The sequence below is a fragment of the Prunus dulcis genome, unplaced genomic scaffold, assembly GCF_902201215.1.
Source record: "Prunus dulcis unplaced genomic scaffold, ALMONDv2, whole genome shotgun sequence".
Classification (NCBI taxonomy): Eukaryota; Viridiplantae; Streptophyta; class Magnoliopsida; order Rosales; family Rosaceae; genus Prunus; species Prunus dulcis.
The window spans coordinates 50,880-73,182 of NW_023010034.1; the positions used below are offsets into that span (position 1 = coordinate 50,880).

Sequence of the window (22,303 nt, forward strand, 5' to 3'; positions counted from 1 at the left end):
TCGGATTTTACTTATAGAAATTGAATTTTATTTATAGAAAAATAAGTTGATGTGTTGTAGACAAGGAAAAATTAATTTGAAGGGTAAAATCCAAATTTACTTTTCTTTTCTTTTTCCACTATCTCTTCCTTATTTGCTCCATGTTTACAATGGCATCCGTACGTAGAGACGTTGGGCTACAATCTCTTGACAACATGTGGCTGAGATAGCAAACTAACCCCAAAAGCTGAGTGGAAAGAACCATAGAAAATTAAAGAAGGTGGGGTTTTAAGATAATTTAAGAACTATTCACTTATTTATTGTTGATTTAAGAGAAAAAAGGTTTAGGAAATAGTTGGTTTAATATTTAGAACAATAACTTCATGTGGAATGGAAAACTTTTTGAAAGAATAACAAGATAATTTTATTTTATTGATTGAATTAAAAAAGGTACAAGGCTTTTGAGTTGGCTGATGGGAAAGTTAGACCAGCTACAGTTTTTCAGCTTACATTTCTGTATATGCAGCAAGCCTATATATAGAAAGGTCTTTAGTCGGTGAGATTAGCTCTTTGAATATTTTATATTATAACACACTTTGATTTTTCAGATTTTTTGTATTCACCGACTTTGTTAAGTCGGCTTGCACATTCTTTAAAAATCTAGACTTCTCTATATCACTAAAGACCTTTCTATATTATTCAAGTACAAGTGTGCATTATTTTTTTAACACTCTTTTTTAATACGCATTTGGGTTACTCTAAGCATGCTTTGTAGCAGTTCAAATTTTAGTCTTGGAAGTGCCTTAGTGAAGATGTCTACAATCTACTCTTCTGTCTTGTACTACTTGAGCTCAACTTCTTTTTTGCAGAGACTTCTCATAAGAAGTGATGTTTGATGGCAATATGCCTTGTTCTACTGTGGAACACTGAATTGTTTGCCATTGCTATAGTAGACTTGTTGTCACAAAGTATTTTAGTAGTTTCTGTTTGGCACTCTCCCATATCTTTAAATATTCTTTTGAGCCAAATAGCTTGGCATGCTAAACTTGATGTTGTATGTACTCGGCTTTTGCTGATGATTGAGCCACAGTCTCTTGTTTTCTTGATGACCATGAAAATATATTAGACCCAACTGTAAATGCAAAGCCTGATGTGCTTTTCATGTCATCTACTGATCCAACCCAATCACTATATGTGTAGCCAAATAATCTTGGATCTGTAGTAGACTTATACCATATGCCATAGTCAATTGTGCCTTGTCAAAAGATTCTCAATAGGGTATTTGGCTTATACCATGTGCCAAGTCAAAAGATTCTCAATGTACTTTTTCTGGCATATGAAGATCCCATCTTCTTTTTGGTTTATTTCAATGCCCAAAAAATAGTGCATCAACCCAAGGTCACTCATCTAAAAATGTTTTCATCATTTCTTTTTTGAACTCTTGAATTATTTCTTCATTGTTTCCTGTGTAGATGAGGTCATCCATATATAGAGAAACGATCAAGATATCGGACTTACCTTGAGTTTTGGTGTAGAGAGTAGGCTCGCTTTTGCTCCTCCTGAAGCCTGCGTTGATGAAGTATTCGTCTATGCAGCTGTTTCATGCTCGTGGCGCTTGCTTGAGTCCGTACAAGGCTTTCTTTAACTTGAGTGCTTTATCTTCTCCTTCTTGCTCAATAAATCCTTGTGGTTGCTCCACATATATTTCTTCTTCGAGCTCTCCAATTAGAAATGCAGACTTCACATCTAGCTGATAAATTCTCCATTTCTTTTGAGCGGCTAGTGCCACCAGTGCTCTTATAGTGTCAAGTCTTACAACTGGTGCAAAGGTTTCGTTATAATCTATGTCCAGCTGTTGCGAGTAGCCTTTAGCTACTAGCCTTGCCTTATGCTTTTGTATTGATCCATCATGATTAAATTTGGTCTTATAGACCCATTTAACCCCAATGATCCCTTTATCATGTGGGCGATCAACAAGTTCCCATGTTTTGTTTTTCTCAAATGTTTTGATTTCTTCTTCCATAGCTTTTCTCCAGATTTCTTCTTTTACTACAATTTCAAAACTTTCTAGTTATGTAGTTATAAAGTTGCAAGTTACGTATATATCTCAAAGTGACCTAGTTCCTAGCCTGGAGCATAATCTATTAAGTGTTGGACAAATGATTGAAAATGGATACTTTCTGCACTTTTCTGGAGACTCTTGCACAATATTCGATAAAAGAAATAAAAATCACATAATAACAAAAGTAAGGATGGAAAATAGAAATTTTCCTATCAAATGTTAAGTGTTGGACAAATGATTGAAAATGAATACTCTCTGCACTTTTCTAGAGACTCCTGCACAATATTTGATAAAAGAAATAAAAATCACATAATAACAAAAGTAAGGATGGAAAATAGAAATTTTCCCATCAAATGGCAATTTGTAAAAGCCACAGCCATGAAAGCAGAAGTAGAAGATTCATGGTTATGGCATAAAAGATTTGGCCACTTTAATTTTTATGCACTAAAAATTAAAAAGAATATGATGAAAGATCTTCCAAATATAAAAGAGATCCATGATGTATGTGAAGACTCCATCTCTTGTTCTTGGAGAATTTTTTACACAGTCATGATGTATGTGAAGACTCCATATATGTGAATATGATGTGCTTGGAGAGCTAAGGCCTTGTTGGAGCTTGTTCACACAGACGTTTATGGACTCATGAGGACTCCATCTCTTGATAACAAGTACTTTATCCTATTCATAGATGACTATACTAGAATGATGTGGGTTTATTTTCTACGAGAAAGATCAGAAGTATTTAATATCTTCAAAAAATTCAAAACCCATGTTGAAAAACAAAGTGACCACTATATTAAAGCTCTAAGAAGTGATAAGAGGAAAAGAATATACCTCTAAAGAATTCAACAAATTTTGGGAAGATGAATGAGTAAAGCATCAACTAACAGTTAGCTATGCTCCTGAACAAAATGGAGTCTCAGAGACAAAAAATAGAACCGTCATGGAGATGGCAAGATCCATGATATTTGAAAAAGGCTTGCCAAACACATTCTGGGCAGAAGCTGTGTATACAATAATATACTTGCTAAATAGATGCCCAACAAAAGCTTTACAAAATAAGACTCCTATTGAGGCTTGGAGCAATATAAAGCAATTAGCAAAGCATCTATTTGGATGCATTTGCTATGTGCACATTCCTAAGTGGAAAAGACACAAGCTAGAAGAAAAATATGAAGTCGGTATATTCCTAGGATACAGTTCCCAATCTAAAGGCTATCGAGTCTCCAATCCCAAAACTAAAAAATTCATGATAAGCCGAGATGTTGAATTCGATGAATCGGCGTCATGGAACTGGGAGTAAGAAAAAGTTGAAAAGAAAAGTGTTACTATAACACAACCGTGCAGAGAGAAAACTGAAGAAACTCCAAGTACGACACATAATGTAGGACTAAAGTGAACCAACACTCAAGATTGATCGGAACTAGCTCTAATACCACTGTTGATTTAAGGGAGAAGAGGTTTATGAAATAGTTGGTTTTTGAAAGAGTAACAATATAATTTTATTTTATTGATTGAAATAAAAAAGGTACAAGGCTTTAGAGTTGGCTAATGGGAAATTTAGACAAGCTGTAATTTTTCAGCTTACATTTTTATATAGGCATCAAGCCTATATATATACCTAACCGACAATAGCTTAGTCGGTGAGATTAGCTCTTTGAATATTTTATATTATAACACACTTTGATTTCTCAGATTTTTTTTATTCACCGACTTTGTCTTTGCACATTCTTCAAAAATCTAGACTTTTCTATATCACTAAAGACATCTCTATGTTATTCAAGTACAAGTGTGCATTACTTTTTAACATATGTATATATATTTCCACAGGTTAATGATCTAAATGATCCTTTAATTATTGCTCCAGTATTATTTTGGTCTATCAACTAAAATTTTCATTTCAAATATCCTTAAACTTTTTATTTTGTACCAAGATGGTCCATCCGTGATAGATTCCGTCACTTCTGATCACGTAATGGCCACGTGACTGAGTTTTGAAGGGTATATGCGACTTTTTGAGAAGCTCTATCGAAGGGTATGACTGAAATGGTCCCTCAACTATTGCTCTAGTATCATTTTGGTCAACTAACTAAAATTTTCATTTGAACCATCCTTCCACTTTTTTTTTTGTATCAAGATGGTCATATCGTCAAAGTCTGTCAATTTTATTGTTATTTATTTTTGTATTTATCTTATTTTAAAAATTTTAATTATTTTAAACAATAGAGAAAAGATATTACTTTTTAAGTCCATGTCATAAAAAAAAAAAAGTCATGTTGGTGGTGAGATTCAATTTTTTTAATTTTAAAATTAGGTACAAGTTCCTATAATAGTTTCCTTTAATTTTCAATTATTGTTTACTCTTTTAAAAAAATTTGTTATTATTTTTTTATATTTATGTGATTTTAATTAATTTAAACAATAGATAATTTATTATTATTAATTGTTAGGTCAGTCTCACATGTAGCTAGTGAGATTCAAATTTTTTAAAATTTCTAAGTTTTATAATAGTTTCCTTTACTTTTTAATTATATATTACTATTTTAATTCATAGAGACATTTTTACTCCTCAATTTAATAATAAAATTGACAGACTTTAATAGTAGGACCATCTTGATACAAAAAAAAAAGGGGTTAATGACCTAAATGGTCCCCCAACTATTGCTCCATTATCATTTTGGTCCACCAACTAAAATTTTCAATTCAAACGTTCTTAAACTTTTTATTTTGTACCAAGATGGTCCATCCGTGACTAATTCCGTCACTTCTGATCACGCGATGGCCATGTGACTGAGTTTTGAAAGGTATATGCGACTTTTTGAGAAGGTCTATCGAAGGGTATGATTAAAATGGTTCCTCAACTATTGCTCCAGTATCATTTTGGTCAACCAACTAAAATTTTCATTTGAACCGTCCTTCCACTTTTTTTGTTTGTATCAAGATGGTCCTACCGTCAAAATCCATCAATTTTATTGTTATTTATTTTTGTATTTATTTTATTATAAAATTTTTAATTAATTTAAACAATAGAGAAAAAAAATATTACTTTTTAAGTCCATGTCATTAAAAAAAAGCCATGTTGGTAGTGAGATTCAATTTTTTCAATTTTAAAATTAGGTACAAGTTCCTATAATAGTTTCCTTTAATTTTTAATTATTGTTTGCTCTTTTAAATAATTTGTTTTTTTTATACATATATGTGATTTTAATTAATTTAAACAATAGAGAATTTTTTAGGGACGGTTCAAATGAAAATTTTAGTTGGTGGACAAAAATGGTACTGGAGCAATAGTTGGGGGACCAGTGAGATCAATAACTCTTTTAGAGGAGGATACTCACCTAAAAATACGGTTTTGTCCATCGATTTCACGGAATAATACACAGACTTGGGTAAATTACGAAAATGGTCCTCAAACTTGTATGCGATTTACATTTTGGTCCCTAAATTAAATTATTAGTCCAAATGATACATAAACTCTATGTTAATCGCCCATTTGATCCAACCGTACATTCTGTCAATATTGCTGTTAAATATGAGGGCAAATTGGTCATTTCGTACATTAAAATAAAAAATAATAAAAAATAAAATAAAAACTCAGTAATTGGAATAGGGGAGAAGAAATCGAAGGGAGGGGGTTTGGGTCTCATGATTTTTTCCTCTCTTTTTCTTCAATTATTTTCTAATTTTGTATTTATTTTAACCCTATTTTATTTGTTAATTATGAAAAGTCGTATTTACCCCTAAAATTTGGTTACATTTAACAGAAAATGTAACGGTTGGATCAAATGAGCAATTAAAATAGAGTTTATGTACCATTTGGACTAATAATTTAATTTAGGGGCCAAAATGTAAATCGCATACAAGTTTGAGGACCATTTTCGCAATTTACCCCTCAGACTTTGACGGATGGACCACCTTGATATAAAACAAAAAGTTTAAGGACGTTTGAAATGAAAATTTTAGTTGATGAACCAAAATGATATGGAGCAATAGTTGAGGGACCATTTAGGTTATTAACCCTATTTTCACCAATGTGTTGTTGGGAAGAAATGCAAGTGAAAACCAGAGACCATTTCAATAAGGGGTCCATTTCATATCCCAAACAGACAGGCTTCAAAGAAACTTCAAACTTAGGCACAATTAAGAAAAACAAATGCTATTGTTTAATTACACAAGTCTTTAAATTACAATAAGTAGTACGTAGTACTCTTTTTAAAATAAAATAAGATTACATGAGAGGCTCAAGTCCGAAACACACCAAATACAAGGGGAATAGTACTTTTCACACAATGAACCTCATTGGCGATTGTTTACTATGCAAATTTAAAACATCTACCATATAAACATCTACCATATAGCAGCAACAAACTAGACTTCGAGTGCAGCACCTGAAAATTTCTCCATCACAAAACCGCATAAAAAAAGTTTCTATCCAAGAAGAATGCTCCTAATGGAATGCAGATCAGACGTAGCATTACTGATATTCTTCAGGCGATCTGTTGGGGATTCAGCAGAACACGCAATTCCAATTCTAAATATCGAACTCAAGCACACCTCAACTTTCTGAGATCTCGCTTTCAATTGATTAAGAGTCTTGTCGTCAATGCTTCCCTGAAGAAGTGATGAATCTGAAATCTCTGTAATTCGGTCGGGGAGAGCCATTGTGACAAAATTATGAAGGTTCAAGTCCCCTAAATATGTCGTCAGTGGGTCGCTTCCCTGTAAACATTTCTAACAAGAGAATGCCAAAGCTGTATACATCTCCACTTGTTGACACCTCACTTCCCATACCATACTCTGCAATCCAAACATCACAAAATATCGTCACCACGATTATGAATAAAATAGATATTATATATAATAGTGAAGCATGTCGCCAGGATGGAGATAGTAGTTACCTGGAGCAGCATAACCAACTGTTCCTCTTATTCCAATAGAACTTGTCTCATTTGCTGGCACATTACTTGTTAGTTGTGACAGAAATTTTGCTAGTCCAAAGTCAGAAACATGTGCAGTAAACTCCTTGTTCAATAGAACGTTGCTTGGCTTGAGATCACAATGAACTATCAGTGTTTCACAATTGTTATGAAGATAATCCAGTGCACATGAAACATCAATGGCAATGTCTAACCTCTGAAGAAGATTTAAACTCGTGGGCACATGATCCTCTTCCTTTTCAGTAGTTGGATGTAGCCACTCATCCAAGCTCCCATTGTCCATGAACTCATAAACCAAAGCCTTGAAATCATTACCATGAAAATCAACACTTGAGCAAGCAGTCATAATCTTGACAAGATTTCGATGCTTGATATTTCTCAACGCCTCACATTCAGCTATAAAACTCTTCGATGCGCCATGGCGTAACATGTTGAAAACTTTCACGCAACAAGTTGAGCTCTGTCATCATCATCATCTTCAAAAACTCCTTTGTACACTGACCCAAAGCTACCCACACCAGTCAAATTAGTTGAAGAGAACCCATCGGTAGCCTTTAAGAGACTAGCATATGACACTTGCAAAACAGAGTTTGCAAAAGTGTTCAATGAAACTTGTTTCTTTTTCTTTCTTGACGAACCAAGAAATAAAAAGGACAGGAAAATAGCTATTCCAAAAAAGGCAAGTCCCGATACTAGAGTGATTATCAATTTCAATCTCTGACCTCTATGAGACTTTCTGGAGTTGCACTTGAGCAATTGGAGATCAGCTATACCGCCGCAGAGCCTGGTGTTGCCAACAATTGAAATCACACTAGCATTTTTGAAAACACCTCCAGTTGGAACTGCTCCCCAAAACTCATTGAAAGACAGGTTGAGACTCGTCACCAAGACAAAACCTTCCAAAAACTTTGGAATTTCACCTGAAAAATTGTTGCGAGAAAGGTCTAAGTCTCGAATCCCCCTCAAAGAATTCATTGATAAAGGAATGGTCCCATTGAAGAAGTTGCCTTGCAAGTGCAGGACCTCTAAACGGACACAACTACCAAGGCTACTAGGAAGTTCTCCGGATAACATGTTATCAGAAACGTCCAGTTCACCTAGATTCTTCAACATTCCAACCTCCGTAGGAAGAGAACCAGTAAAGTGATTAGAAGACAAGTTCAAAAGCATTGCTAAGGATGTCAGGCCAATAACTTGTTGAGGTATTACGCCACTATGGTTATTATTAGAGAGATCCAATGCTTGCATTGACTGGCATTCCCCTAGGCTTGAAGGGATGTTGCCCTGAAGATTATTATATTCCAAGAAGAGTTCGCTTAACTTGGTTAAATTTCCAAGAGTGGACGGAATGCTTCCTGATAATTCATTCATGGAAATATCTAATTCTACAAGCATTGAAAGCTTCCCAATGTTAGTGGGGATGTTACCTGTGAAGTGATTATACCCCATCTTCAACGATCCCAATCCGACCAGATTCACCATCTCACCCGGGATGCTTCCAACTAGTTGGTTCCCTTGAAACCAAAAATTTTGAAGCGTGGTTGAGAGATTGGATATTGATGTGGGCAACGTCCCTCCAAAATTGTTATCGGCTATAATCAACCTTCTTAACTCTGTAGCATTGGTTAAGCCTGAGAGAAAACTCAAGTCTCCATCTTTACTGCTTCCAAGATGATTAAGTTGAATGTTGAAATACTGAAGGTCATGAAGCTTTCGACAATCCGGCACCTGCCCAGTTAGTTTGTTATTTTGAAATTGAAATTTCAATAAACTTGTGGCATTGGATATGGAGCTGGGAATGGTTCCGGTAAATTGATTATTGCCAATGTTGAAGACTTCGAGGTTAGGAAGAGTTTTACCTAAGTCTGAGGGAATAGTCCCCTGAATTCGGTTTTGTATTATGGACAGAGTAAGAAGAGCAGAGAGGTTAAAGATGGAGGAAGGGAAGGTACCAGATAACTTATTAATGCCCATTGCCAAGAATGTCAGTTTTTTCAAACGGCAAAGAGAACTAGGGATGCTTCCCACCAAGTTATTGGAAACTGTAGAAAGTACCTCGAGAGATGAAAGGTTCCCCAAGGAAGGAGGGATCTCCCCTGTTAAATTGTTAACTTGTACAACAAGTATTTGAAGCTTTGGTAAGGAGCCAATTTGTGGAGGAATTTTTCCCACGAGCATGTTGTTAGCCAAATGCACAAAGATAAGGTTATAGCAATATGATATGTTGTTTGGAATAGACCCAGTAAATGAGTTATTGTCTAGACGTAATACCTGTAATCTATGCAAATGCCCAATTTGTGGAGGGATTTCATGGCTAAAGGTGTTGTTTTGTAGCTTTAGTTCCCTTAAGAAACTCAAATTTCCTATGTTTGGTGATAAGAACCCTGCAAGATTTTGAGATTGTAGGTCTAGCATTGTGACCCTTTGATGGTGTCGTCGACTGCAGGTGACACCGTACCAGAAGCAAAAGTGAATGGATTCATTCCAGGAGCTCGTTACATTATGAGGATCTTGCTTTATTTGAGCTTTGATGGCTAGCAGTGCCAGCTTATCCGTCTCGTTCCCTTCCCTTCTCAAATTCATGGAGGTCACACAGCAAACGAACAAAACTGCATTGCAAAGTGAATATAATAAGATGAATCTCACAACCAAAACCCCCATATTTTATTTTTAGTTTTTGGTGTAAAGAGAGGAGATGGGTATTTGGTTGTGAAATTGGTAATTTCCATTTGAAGCATGACAAACTAATTTATAACACGGACGTAGAACATCCTGCATCACACATGTTCAAGTACTGTCTTTTCCAAAGACGACTTGGCTTGATTCCGAAATGGAGACTAATGTTGTCTTCAATGTGAAGTTGCAAATTGTGTTAAAAATTAATCCTCATTTGTGTCTTGAAAAATCTAGAGAACTCAAGAGATGTCCACCAACTTTGACAAAGTCGGCAAGCTTAAGCTTCAAGACATAATTCTTGGCCAAAAAAAAAAAAGTAAAGAGCTTCAAGACATAATTGTTGTAGGCATTTTAGTAAAACCCTAATACCAACAAATTGTTATAAACTTACACACTAATTTACTCTAACAGCTAACAATTCTTGGTCTAATGATACTTATTGGAAACAATCCTGAGTTCAAATTCTCCTCCCCTATTGAATAAAAACTAAGTTCGTGACAGATGTTGAGAAGTAACATTATTTAGTGGACAATTAAGCTTCAAAACTCTAGGCCTTGTTTGTCAAGGAGGACTAGATTTGTCACATCCTGGAATCGGCTCTACCATAACACGATATTGTCTGCTTTCGGCCCCCCTCTCTGTCCTCACAATTTTGTTTCTGGAAACTTAAGAGCAACTTCTCAGTGGGTCACACATCCTGGGATTGCTCTAGCCCCAACTAGCTTAACTTCGAAGCCAGTGAGCTCCCAAAAAGTCTCGTGCTAGATGGAGGCGGCATGTATATATAAGGCACATCACCCCCTCTTCATTAGTCGATGTGGGATGTTACAAGACTGGACTATACTAGACTAATAAAATGCATATATTTCATTTGCAATCAAGGCATAATATGGATATTGTTGTCTAATTTGGAGGACTATTCATAAGAGGTTGATGACTAAAACTTATCCCTCATAATTTCACCAATTTCAAGGGGATTAAGGGGATAAGTTTTAGTCATCAACCTCTTATAGATAGTCTCCATTCTTCCTTTAAATTAGGTAACATATTCATATCATGCCTTCAATGCACATAAAATGTAGGTCTAGTCTAGTCCTCCCTACCAAACAAACCCTATAGGTGCTGAGTTGGGTAAATTTATTTGGGAGCTTAATTATTTCTTTGTTTGGTGAGACACGGGTAAAAGCCCTAAAGAAACAAAATTGAACTATGGCAGGCCTACATACGCCAATAATATGCATGGTAGCTCAAATCTTAAATTTGTAATAAATGGCATCCTGACTTGGTTTGGTGCTATGCTTTAATTTAAGCAAGGACCGACGTGGCCCTCTTGCTTGGACCAGGCTGATGTTGATTTTGATCACTGACTATCAGCCAATTGCTTATTTACGTGTGTCACTGACTACCAGGCAGGGTACCGACTGGAAATTGTCGCCAGTAGTCGACAGTGGCGGCTGGAGGCTGACCGGAAACGATGCCTGCAAAGGAGGGAGGAGCTAGGAATTGTTTGGTTGTACAAAAAGTAAAATGTTAAATATATGTCTTGATTTTCAGTTTTATTTGGGCGATGACATATTCAGTGCCCTCAAAAGTTCATTTCAGAAAACAAACTAGGAGTAGGGATGACAATGTCTCCAAGGGCAAAAAGTTTGGAACCGGTGGATCTGACCTGAACTGTAATAACCGGAAACTTTAAGTTTATTTTTCATAAATGATAAAAAATAATATTATGCTATAGAATGAGTGTGGGTATTTTATGAAGTAAATTTGGATTGAAAATGATGGATTTAAGGGTGTTTAAAAAAGCAAGTTGGACCAAAATGCCCTTACATATTTGGTTGAGGTTTTTAAAAGAATGTTTAGGTAATAAACTAAAAAGTTATGTTTAGTGTTGTTATTTTTGTGAAAGATCATATTATGTTGAATAGTAGTTGTGGGCAATTTGTGAAAGATTGAGTAATGTGCTTAACCAAGTCCCAGTCATTACGATTAGCCACGGTTGACTTGCTTCTATTAGAGCAACTCCACCCATTTGCCCTTAGCCATGGCAAGGGTGGAGCTAGGGCAGCCACTATTCATGAATAGTGGCTGCCCTTGCAAATAGTATTTTGTGTTTCCACTCATTGCCATGGCTAAGGGCAATTACTATTTATTTTTTTGTTTTTTTACAAAATTTTTAATAAACATAATTAATTTAGATAATATTTTGGGATAATATTTTTGGGTTCGTACATATCAATATTTATTATAAAATTCATATCTCAATCGGATAAAATTTTGGTATTTATAGAAGAAAAAAAAAGAGTATTTTTTTAAAAAAAAAAAATTCAATTTTTTCATTTTTTTTATTGCACAAAAATTGGCTGCCATTGGATTGGAGAAAAAAATCTGATCGGAGAGCTCAAAGTGCGACACGTGGACTTTTAGTGGTACTGTAGCGCCAGACACTGTAGCATCATTGTAGCACTGCGGCACTGTAGCGATGACGTCAGCACCAAAACGAGGGCTGGAGCTCGGGCCAACCTTGCCCTCGGGCCAGCTCAGGTTGCTGAGTCCCACCTTGCGCTCGGGCCTGGGCTGTGCGCTGGAACGCCTTTTTTTTTTTTTTTTCTCCCCTAACCTCTGGCTGGGTTGTGCCGCTGGAGTTGGTCTTAGTCACTTGCGAAGAATTAGCCATACATCACGCAGACGCTGTCATTGTATTGAAAGCTGATGGGGACTTCACTCTCTCAATCACCCCATGACTTTTTTTTGGTCGGAATCACCCCATGACTTTGTTGGCAAACAATGTGATATTTTTATAAAGCTATTTTTACGCGTGATAATTCATCCATATAACAAAGTTAGATTCCTCCTATTTATCCGAGTTAAATTAAAATATTATTCTTCATCGAAGTGGAAACAACTACTACCACTATACCAAAAATTAGTTGATAAATTTTAGAATTTTTATTATTATCAGCAATCTTTTCTAGATGTGTTGTATTACAGTTTATCGTGATAACTAGTTATATTGAGTTATTATCTAAACGTAAAACGTGCAATCTACGCAAATGCCCAATTTCTGGAGGAATGATTAATTAATTAGTCCAAGATATGGACAACCCCTGTTGACTTGCTTCGCAAATAACAATTACACAAATTAATGCTAGAAAACTCCAAGGACCAAGACCATTTCAAAACAGTAGAATAAAGTTTTCAGAGGCTACAGTCTCTTGAGAGCATATGGCAGGCTGAGAGGTAGGAAGGAAGCTGAGTGGAAACAGCCCCAGCAACGATGCAAAATTTGACAACTATTCACTCATATACATTTCCACCAGCGGTCCAAGCTAATTAATTTATAATTGGAACTTTTGAACAACTTTGATGACATTAACATATCTAAGCTTAAGTCAAGTCTACACGATAGCTAGCATGGTGTTTCTTACTAATGCCAGGAAAGTGATGAAAGAGAAGACTTTAAACAAAGACTGGTGAGTGAAAACAAATGCCATGGCCAAGGCCAAACCAATGTTGTTGGTCACTTGTGTACGTGGTTTCTTTGCCCACAGTAATTACTTAAGCCGACAGGCTTGACTTGTCAAGTTTGTTTGTCATAATATTCTGGAGATATAAGAAGAATCTCAAGCCTCTATATTTAGGGATGGTGCATATACCTGCACATGAAGTAAAAAGAGTGATGGATTCACAATATTTTTTGTGTGGTTGGGTTATACGGTGAGCCACTTCTTCTTTTTTCTTTTGAGAAATTCTATGATTACATTTATAATTCAGCCAAAAAAGTCACTAGCCACAAAAGGTTAATACAAACTAGCCACAAAAGGATCATTACAATAACGGAGCAATCTAATATCAAAATTAAGAAAATCTGGTATGTCTCCACTAACGATCAGACAGGATCGAAGAAACTTTGGCATAGACATCCTAACTAAGATTACAAACTTAGAATAATAAAAAGAGATAAAGCTTGAAAAATCAAGCCATAACAATACAAATAAAACTCTCACCAAGGAGAGATGAAAAGCTCTCACAAAGGAGAGATGAAAAACTCTCACAAAAGGAGAGGTGAAAACTACACAGAGAACCCAAAGAGTCTCTGCAACTTATTTCAAACATAAAGAAATTGCAAAAAAGATGGTGGTGGAGATCCGACGCTGAGCTGCAGCCGCCTGTAATGGTTGGATGAAAATCGTAACAAAACTAAAACAAATAGGGAAAACCCTTTGTCTTTGAAAATGGAGGAAGAAGTGAATGGAGGAAGAGAGGAAGAGAGGAGGGGAGAGGAGGGAAGAACAATGGCTTCCTCTCCCCTGTGAAAAAGGTTCTAAGAGTGTTTTTTGGAAGAAAGGAGACTAGGATTTTGGCTAATACCATACACACACAGACGGTGACCCACTCCTATCAATGTTAATATTGTCTTTATTGCTTATTATATTTTGTATTTTATCATGAAATATATCAATATGTCCAACAACATCATATAAGATTCTCCTAATTAATTAAACAGATGAATAAAGACACCTTTATATTATACATGGGAGGAAAATCAATCATGAAAGATAGGGCAATAACTATATAGTGCCACAACGTGTTAGCTCATGTGAGTATGCGATTTTTGAATACAATTTAATAGTCTAAGTTATAAAAGGAGACGATGATTTTTTAGACACACACTTTTTCGCTAAACTAGACCCCATCTGCAAGCATGCAATTATCTTTGGAAGACCTCTAGGCCCTTTGTAAGTAATGAATAAACTTGCTTCACAATTAATAGGCATGGGCTTAGGAAATGGCCATTATAGTCCTCAAAGAACGTATTTGGACCAAACAACAGGATCAAGTGTACTTTCAGATTTATTTAAGATAAGAGATTTACACAAGATGCAGTAGTTTGATCGCATTTCTAAGGGCTTCAAGCCCAAACACACAAATAAAATGACATAGTAGTAGCAGAACTCCCATCTACTGTACCAGCCTAGCAGCAGCAACAAGAATATTTCTCAGGCAGCAACATAAAAAATAATATCCCCATCACACAAACCCGTAGCAGAAAAAGTTCCTATCCAAGAAGAACGTCTCTAATGGAATGCAGCTCAGATACAGCATCACTGATATTCTTTAGACGGTCTATTGGAGATTCAGCAGAGCATTCAATTCCAATTCTAAATATTGAATTCAAGCACACCTCAATCTTTTGAACACTTCTCTCGTTGGTGCCTCCTTCAAACAGTGTTGAATCTACAATCTCCATAACTCGATTAGGGAAAGCCATTTTAACGTAAGTATGAAGGTTTAGGTCCCCATTAAACATGTCGTCGGTGGGTCGCTTTCCTGTGAACATCTCTAACAGAAGAATACCAAAGCTGTAGATATCTCCAATTGTTGACACCTCACTTCCCATACCGTACTCTACCATTGAAACATCATAAGATACTATCAGCACAGTTGTTAGTAAAATAGCTAAACTTTGTAAGATTTAAAAAGAAAAAAAGGACACCATTTACCTGGAGCAGCATAACCAACTGTTCCTTTTATTCCAATGGAATTTGTTTGATTTTCTGAAGCATTAGAACCAGTTTGTTGGGAGAGAAATCTTGCTAGTCCAAAGTCAGAAACATGTCCAGTCATCTCGTTGTCCAGAAGAACATTGCTCGGCTTGAGATCACAATGAACTATCGGTGTTTCACAATGATTTTGAAGATAATCCAATGCACAAGCAACATCAATGGCAATGTCTAGCCTTTGCTCTAGATTTTGTGCCTCTCTTACCTCTTCAATTTCAGTAGGAGGATGCAGCCACTCCTCTAAGCTTCCTCTGTCCATGTACTTGTAAACCAGAGCCTTGAAGTCATTACCATGAAAGTCAACACTTGAACACGCAGTTATAATCTCGACAAGATTTCGATGCTTGATGTTTCTTAAAGCCTCACATTCGGCCATGAAACTCTTCGATGCTCCATGGCGTAATAAGTTGAACACCTTCACAGCAACAAGTTGATGTTTATCATTATCATCAAGAATTCCTTTGTACACAGACCCAAAACTGCCTGCCCCAATCAAATTAGCCGAAGAGAACTCGTCAGTAGCTCTTAGAAGAGTAGCATATGACACTTGCAAAAAATGGTTCGCCAATGTGCTCAACGGAATCTCTTTCCTTTTCCTTCTTGACGAACAGAGGAAGAAATAGGACATCACCATAACTATTCCAAGAAGAGCAACTCCGGAAAGTACTAACGGGATTATTAATTTCATGCTACGAGATAATCCTCCTTTTCTGGACTTGCACTTGGGCAGTTGGAGATCAGCAATACCTCCACAGAGCTTGGTGTTGCCAGTAATTGAAATCGCACTTGCATTTTTAAAAGCACCTCCTCCAGTTGGTACCGCTCCCCAAAATTCATTGAATGATAGGTCTAGTTTGTTCAAGAAGACAAAGCCCTCTAAGAATTTTGGAATTTCACCGGACAAATTGTTGCGAGAAAGGTCTAATTCTTCTATGGCTTTCAACCCAATCATAGATGAGGGAATAGACCCCTTGAAGAAGTTGCCTTGCAAATGTAAGACTTCTAAACTCTCACATTTACCGAGGGTGGTAGGAATCTCTCCGGATAACATGTTATTTGAAACGTCTAATTTACCTAGACTTTTCAAGTTTCCAACCTCCATGGGAAGAGAACCTGTAAAGCTGTTCGTGGACAAGTTCAAAAGCTTTGATAAGTATGGGAGGCCAATAACTTGTTGAGGTATTGCACCACTAAGTTTATTATTAGCCAAATCCAATATTATCAGCTGCTTGCATTTTCCCAGGCTGGAAGGGACGACACCCTCAAGATTATTTCCTTCTAAGAAGAGTCTGTACAACTTGGTTAAATTTCCTATCGAGTTCGGAATGCTTCCTGATAATACATTCATAGAAATGTCTAATTCCACAATGCTTGACATCTTCTGAATTTCAGTGGGGATACTACCGGTGAAGCTATTGTCCCCCATTCCTAAAGATTGTAGGTTCACCAAATTCCCTATTTCTGTTGGGATGCTTCCATGTATTTGGTTTCTGTATAACCAAAACATTTCAAGCTTGGTTGAGAGATTGGATATTGATGCGGGCAACGTCCCACCAAAATTGTTTGACTCCATAATCAAATATTCTAACTCTGTGGCATTGGTCAAGTCTGAGAGAAAACTCAAGTCACCATCCGTACCGCTTCCCAGACGATTTTGTTGAATAGTGAATCTCTGTAGGTTATGAAGCTTTCGGAAATCCGGCACCTGCCCCGTTAGTTTGTTTCCTTGAACTTGAAACAACCGTAGACTTGTGGCATTTGATAGTGAGGGAGGAAGGGATCCAAAAAAGTGGTTGTAACCAATGATAAAGGTTTGGAGATTAGGAAGAGTTTTTCCCAAGTCTAATGGAAGACTCCCTTGAATTTGGTTAAGTGGTACGGCAAAAGTATGTAGAGCAGAGAGGTTGTAGATGGAGGGAGGAATGGTACCAGATAAGTTGTTTGAGCCCAATGCCAAAAATGCTAAGTTTACCAATTGGCCTAGAGAAGTAGGGATGCTTCCCACCAAGCTATTTTGAGTTGCACGAATTGCCTCGAGAGACGAAAGGTTTCCCAAGGAAGGAGGGATCTCTCCTGTTAAATTATTAGCTTCTACAACAAATCTTCGAAGCTTCGACAAAGAGCCAAATTCAGATGGAATTTTACCCACCAACCCGTTGAAACCGAAATTCATGAAGATGAGGTTGGAGCAATATGATATGTTGTACGGAATAGGGCCACTAAATGAGTTACGGTTTAGATACAGTACCTGCAATCTACGCAAATTCCCAATTTCTGGAGGGATTTTATTGCTGAAGCTGTTGTTCTGTAGTTCTAGTTCCCTTAGGAAACTTAGATTTCCTATGTTTGGAGACAGGGACCCTACCAGCTTTTGAGATTGCAGGTTCAGCTTTGTGACCCTCTGGCGATCGCAGGAGACACCGTGCCACGAGCAAAAGTGAATGGACTCATTCCAGGAGCTCATTACATTGCGAGGATCTGGCTTTATTTGAGCTTTGATGGCTAGCAGTGCCAGCCTATCGGTCTCGTTGCCTTCCAGTCCCATTTGCATGGAGCAAACCAACAATACTCCATTGAAAAGTGAGTAAATCAGAATCAGTTTCAAAACCAAAACCTCCATTTGGGTTATGAAATTGGTAATTCCCATTTGAGGACATGGCAAATTTAACTGGTTTATGAGATTGAGTAATGAGCTTATTGACCAAGTCCAAGTCATTACGATCCGCCACGGTTGACTTGCTTTCGCTGTTAACTTTGATGACTTATCCTGATTGCAAAATAGCAACCACATGACAACTTCACTGATTTGCAACGAATTAGTCATATACAAGCATGGTGCAAAAAACTTGGATTGGAAGCTGGTGGGGCTTCGCCTATTAATTAAGATTGACTAGAGGACATTGGTCAAGTCGCAACAAATCAAAAGCTGACTTGTAAAAGTAAAAAATGTTGGAATTGTTTTTTTGTTGACACATGGTAGGATTTCGTAAAACCATCTTTACTATGTGATAGTTTATCTTTTGTTATTTATGTGAGTCGAATTTAAGACATTCTCCAATTAAATAAAGGTAATTAAATTAGACTTTAACTAGGCGATAAATGTTTGGATTATTATTCTCAACAAAATTTTGTACGTGTGATCTATTACACAAGTCTAATGGATTAGTTTGTTATTGTATATTATTGGCAGGCATTATGAGAAAACCCCAACGTTTTAACATAAGAAATGTAATATAATGTAGGTTTTTTTTTTTTTTTTTGGCAGGAACTGAAGAAATATTGCTTAAACATTGTATTTTCACTATTAGAGAAAATAATCTCTCAGCATTGTTTTCATAACTCACAAATCCAACGAAATTTCAGAAACTTGGACTGATGATGGGATTAATTATGACATATTGAGCTAAGAAAACTAAGGTGAAAAGTGAAAATTTCTAGATAAAGAATTAGTGTCTTTTTTGTGTGGTCACTAATAAAAACGCTATTTTTGACCGCAACTTTGATCATTAAAGGGCTTACAATTTGGTCACCAAAACATGCATTGTGGTCACTAAAAGTGGGTCACGTGCCCACTAGCTCGTTGTTGTTGAAATCGAGATTGGAGAGGATGAAGCAATTGGAAACATTTGTAGGAATGAGTAGGGGTTGGTACGGTCTGAATTCGATCGGTTTCACCCCAAAATCACGGCCAAATAAATTACAATATAACTGTTTGGTTTGTTTCGGTTTTAACAAAAGTCATGAAAGAAACCGAACTAAACCAAACCAATTTAAGATGGTTTGATTGGGTCAGATTGGGCCTAAGCCCAATTCTCTTTCTTTTTTGTATTTTTCAACATTGTTAGACCAATTACTACCAACAAATTAACAATTTGTTCAATACTTAAATTATATATATACTAAAGCCCAATGCAACTGGATACTATTCATAAGCACTGTTCCTTGAACAGTGAAATGCCATAAAAACCCCCGTTTCACTGTTACACAGCCTTATATTTTCCCAACAATACAGTAAATTGTCGGTTTTGCCCATTTTAAATTTTTTCCTGACGTTCCCTTTTTGCCCCTTCCCATCTGCACCTCTTTCAATTCAAACGTTTCGTTCGCTCTCAGCTTCCCAGTCCGTTTCGAACCAGTTGGTTGGGCTGGTTGGGGGCAGCTATGTAAGATCAGAGCTCACTGTTCTGCATGCGTGGGGGGCCGTCGATTTCCGTTTGGGGAGGCGCGCTGCAAATCCAGCCGCACTTTTCGTCTTTATCTCATCGGTTCTCTTCTCAGATGTTGCGTTCGTGTGTTGCCGTTCCAAATGCGCTTCGTCCTTCTTCTCATCGCACGGGTTTAGCTCAAAGGATTTTTGGGTTTCGTAAAAAAAGGTTGGTTTTAACGTTCTTTTGGTTTTCTAGGTTGGTTTATTCGTTTGTCATGTCGAAAATTGAGAAGTAGATCAGAAATTGAGTTTGGTTTGTTGTTACAGGGAGGAAGATCTAAGGAAAAAGAACTGGAGTAATCAATATGTGAACCCCCAGTCTGCTTATCAATCTGGTAATTGATGTCTGCGCTGATATTATGTTTACATGTGGTTATAGACTCCTGCTTTTTTTTATAACTCCAGATCAGAATTATAATTCTAATAGATGTTATAGATTTTCTGTTTGCGTATGGTTATAGATTTTCTATGTGGCTTTTTTTTTTTTTCCCTGTTCATACTCTTGCGTTCCCTTTTTATGACTCCAGTTAAATTGGACATTTCAAGATCTATTTTCTTCACATAATTATGTTTATCACATGTCACACCTTCCCATTGGTCTCTGCAAGGGTCTGAACTCATGTTCCAACCCCATTTGACATCTCTCACAGAATTTCCTGGTGAAAGTTTGTCCATGAATTGCACCAGCACTATTCTTATGGGATTGAACGTGCTTTTGAATTGGTAATGGCAGGTGACTTTTTGTGCATGAATAAAGGCTTGCCATTGCCCTTGCTGCTGTTGTGGGACAGAGCCAGTGTATATGTATTGAAGTTGCGGTATACAATGTTCTCTCTCCCTCTCTTTAATTTCAGTTTTTTTTTTCTTTTAATAGAATTTCGTCAAATATTTTGGTTCTGTATTTTTTGCATTGAAGAAATTTACAATAAAGGTATTTTATGACGTTCTGTGTTCGTAAATATCTTTTGTAGAACAACACAGAATGTTGACTGACTTTGAAGGTGCTACAAGGAAAAACGAAGTAGGGTTCTGCGTTTGGACTAGCAGAGAGGTTTGTCAATCGTTCTCTCATCCTCAATTTTTATTTTTTCAAAAAGTCGATTACATCTCAGCCTTAAATTCACTGTTTTTTTATTTATGTTTAATTTAATGAGACAATTTCTGTTACAGAATTCTAAATTATGCAATTCTTTTTCCATGTTAGGCTACTGGGATTTCTCAAAATCCATATAAATATACTTTCAATACCCAACTATGCCAAAGCGCTATACCAACATCAAATTCAACCCATGAATATTATATATTCAATAAATCGTTGAAACATTAAGCATAAATCTTTCATTAATAAAACCATGCATAAGATTTGAAAACAAAGTCCACTCACAAGTAGTCCCACGCTGCTTGACCCTGAGAGGGTCCCGCCTGCTGCGTATGCGTGGTTGGAGTACCTAATTCAGAATACGTACACGAGATTAATACGAAGCGTTTCGAACGAGTACTTTGAATTAAATATCCTAATTTCCCAGGTTCCTAGTAAGTGTATTAGGAACGCGACGTTCTAAGGTCCAACTACCCAATTTGGACGATGGAACAGCTTCGGGAGACACTCGGGCAACTGACGGTCAAACTTCCCAATTCGGGTCAACCGGGCCCACGGGACCCACGACCTCCATTTTACAATCCGAAAGTTCCTAAAGGTTCCCCAAGGTCTAAGATACCCGTCTCGCAAGTTTGGTCCGAAACGGACAATTAGATCGCTTACGATCGCACGATCGGACGGTTAATATAAAACACAAACTTTAAGTTATTGAATCGGAACATCCGGGGTTCCGATTCACAATCCGTGAAGTCCTATACGATCCTAGGAATACCTAGAACAACATATTTTAATTCGGGAAGGATCTAACGGTCGGAACCTATCGAACCCGGATAACGCACAATATGTGAAAATCCGTTCGATAGTCAAACGACATCCGAATTGAGATCCGCGAAATCCTATGCGCTCGTGACAACCTAAGGATCTCATCGGGTTAATTTGCAGCCTCACCAGCCTCGCCCACGCGCCGCCACACGCGCCGGCAGCGCGTGGGTGTGTAGAGAAATTTCCGGCGACGGAAAAATCTCCACACCCGAGCTCACCCTTCCGGCTACAGATTCTACTCGACGAGTGGAACACATTATTCAACTACACCAAGGTCCAATTCGGACGGCAAGTGGCCGGAATCGGCGTCGGAAACTCACGGTTTTAACCCGGAACTTCACGGCTTCGATCCGGCAACCACCGTCGACATGGTCGTCGTACAACCTAGGAAACAGCTAGAAGGGAAGGAGAGCTACCTGTTCCAAGTGACGGCGCAGCTTGAGATGGCCGGAAACGTCGCCGGCGACGTCGGCAGTTTCGTCGGGTTTTCACGTCGTCGCCACCGCCGTTTGCCGGGTTTTCGATCGGAGAAAAGGGGTGGGCTGGGTAGAGGAGGAAGAGATGAAGCTTTTGCAAGAAACGGCGCCTCAAATGGTGGTCGGACGGCGAAGTTCTCGCCGTCTGAAATCTGGCGAAAAATCAAAACGGGGAGGGGGGGTTTCAGCCGCGGGAGAGAGAGAGAGAGAGAGAGAGAGAGAGAGAGAGAGAGAGAAAAGTCAGATATTTTAACCCAAATTTCGAAATAATTACGGTTTTGCCACTGGAAGTGTTTTGATCGTAACTTCTTCGTTACAACTCCGATTCAAGCCTACCGCGTGTCTACGAATTCGTCTCAGTACCACCTACCCAAAAATACCAGTCACTGCCCCAAACACTTTCCGGGCAAGAAAATGACCAATTTACCCCTACCCTAAGGGTAAATTCGTAAATTCACTTATTTAATTTAAAATAGGAATT

At 37.3% G+C, this 22,303-nt stretch overlaps 2 protein-coding genes and 1 pseudogene across 2 annotated transcripts; 1 reads left to right on the top strand and 2 right to left on the bottom strand.

The window, feature by feature from the left end:
* Window positions 1-6,292: 6,292 nt before the first annotated feature.
* Window positions 6,293-9,729, bottom strand: LOC117612618 (annotated as a pseudogene).
* Window positions 9,730-14,608: 4,879 nt separating this feature from the next.
* LOC117612624 (probable LRR receptor-like serine/threonine-protein kinase At3g47570) lies at window positions 14,609-17,838 on the bottom strand. The gene is made up of 2 exons (XM_034341303.1): window positions 15,159-17,838; window positions 14,609-15,063 (listed from the first exon to the last, which is right to left on the bottom strand). The coding sequence occupies exons 1-2, from the start codon at window positions 17,836-17,838 to the stop codon at window positions 14,714-14,716; spliced, it is 3,030 nt and encodes a 1,009-aa protein (XP_034197194.1). The 3' UTR covers window positions 14,609-14,713.
* Window positions 17,839-19,335: 1,497 nt separating this feature from the next.
* On the top strand, window positions 19,336-20,592 carry LOC117612619. Its single transcript, XM_034341298.1, has 4 exons — window positions 19,336-19,591; window positions 19,693-19,760; window positions 20,159-20,243; window positions 20,397-20,592. The coding sequence occupies exons 1-4, from the start codon at window positions 19,407-19,409 to the stop codon at window positions 20,416-20,418; spliced, it is 360 nt and encodes a 119-aa protein (XP_034197189.1). The 5' UTR covers window positions 19,336-19,406; the 3' UTR covers window positions 20,419-20,592.
* Window positions 20,593-22,303: the final 1,711 nt, after the last annotated feature.

Bases quoted from the DNA above. Each gene is read 5' to 3' on its own strand.
- LOC117612624 (XM_034341303.1), bottom strand. From the start codon at position 17,838: ATGGAGGTTTTGGTTTTGAAACTGATTCTGATTTACTCACTTTTCAAT. The intron at 15,064-15,158 runs GTAAATGGTGTC...TTTCAATGGTAG, and splicing joins AGTTGGTTATGCTGCTCCAG to AGTACGGTATGGGAAGTGAG.
- LOC117612619 (XM_034341298.1), top strand. From the start codon at position 19,407: ATGCGTGGGGGGCCGTCGATTTCCGTTTGGGGAGGCGCGCTGCAAATC. The intron at 19,592-19,692 runs GTTGGTTTTAAC...TTGTTGTTACAG, and splicing joins TTTGGGTTTCGTAAAAAAAG to GGAGGAAGATCTAAGGAAAA. The intron at 20,244-20,396 runs GTATACAATGTT...TATCTTTTGTAG, and splicing joins GTATATGTATTGAAGTTGCG to AACAACACAGAATGTTGACT.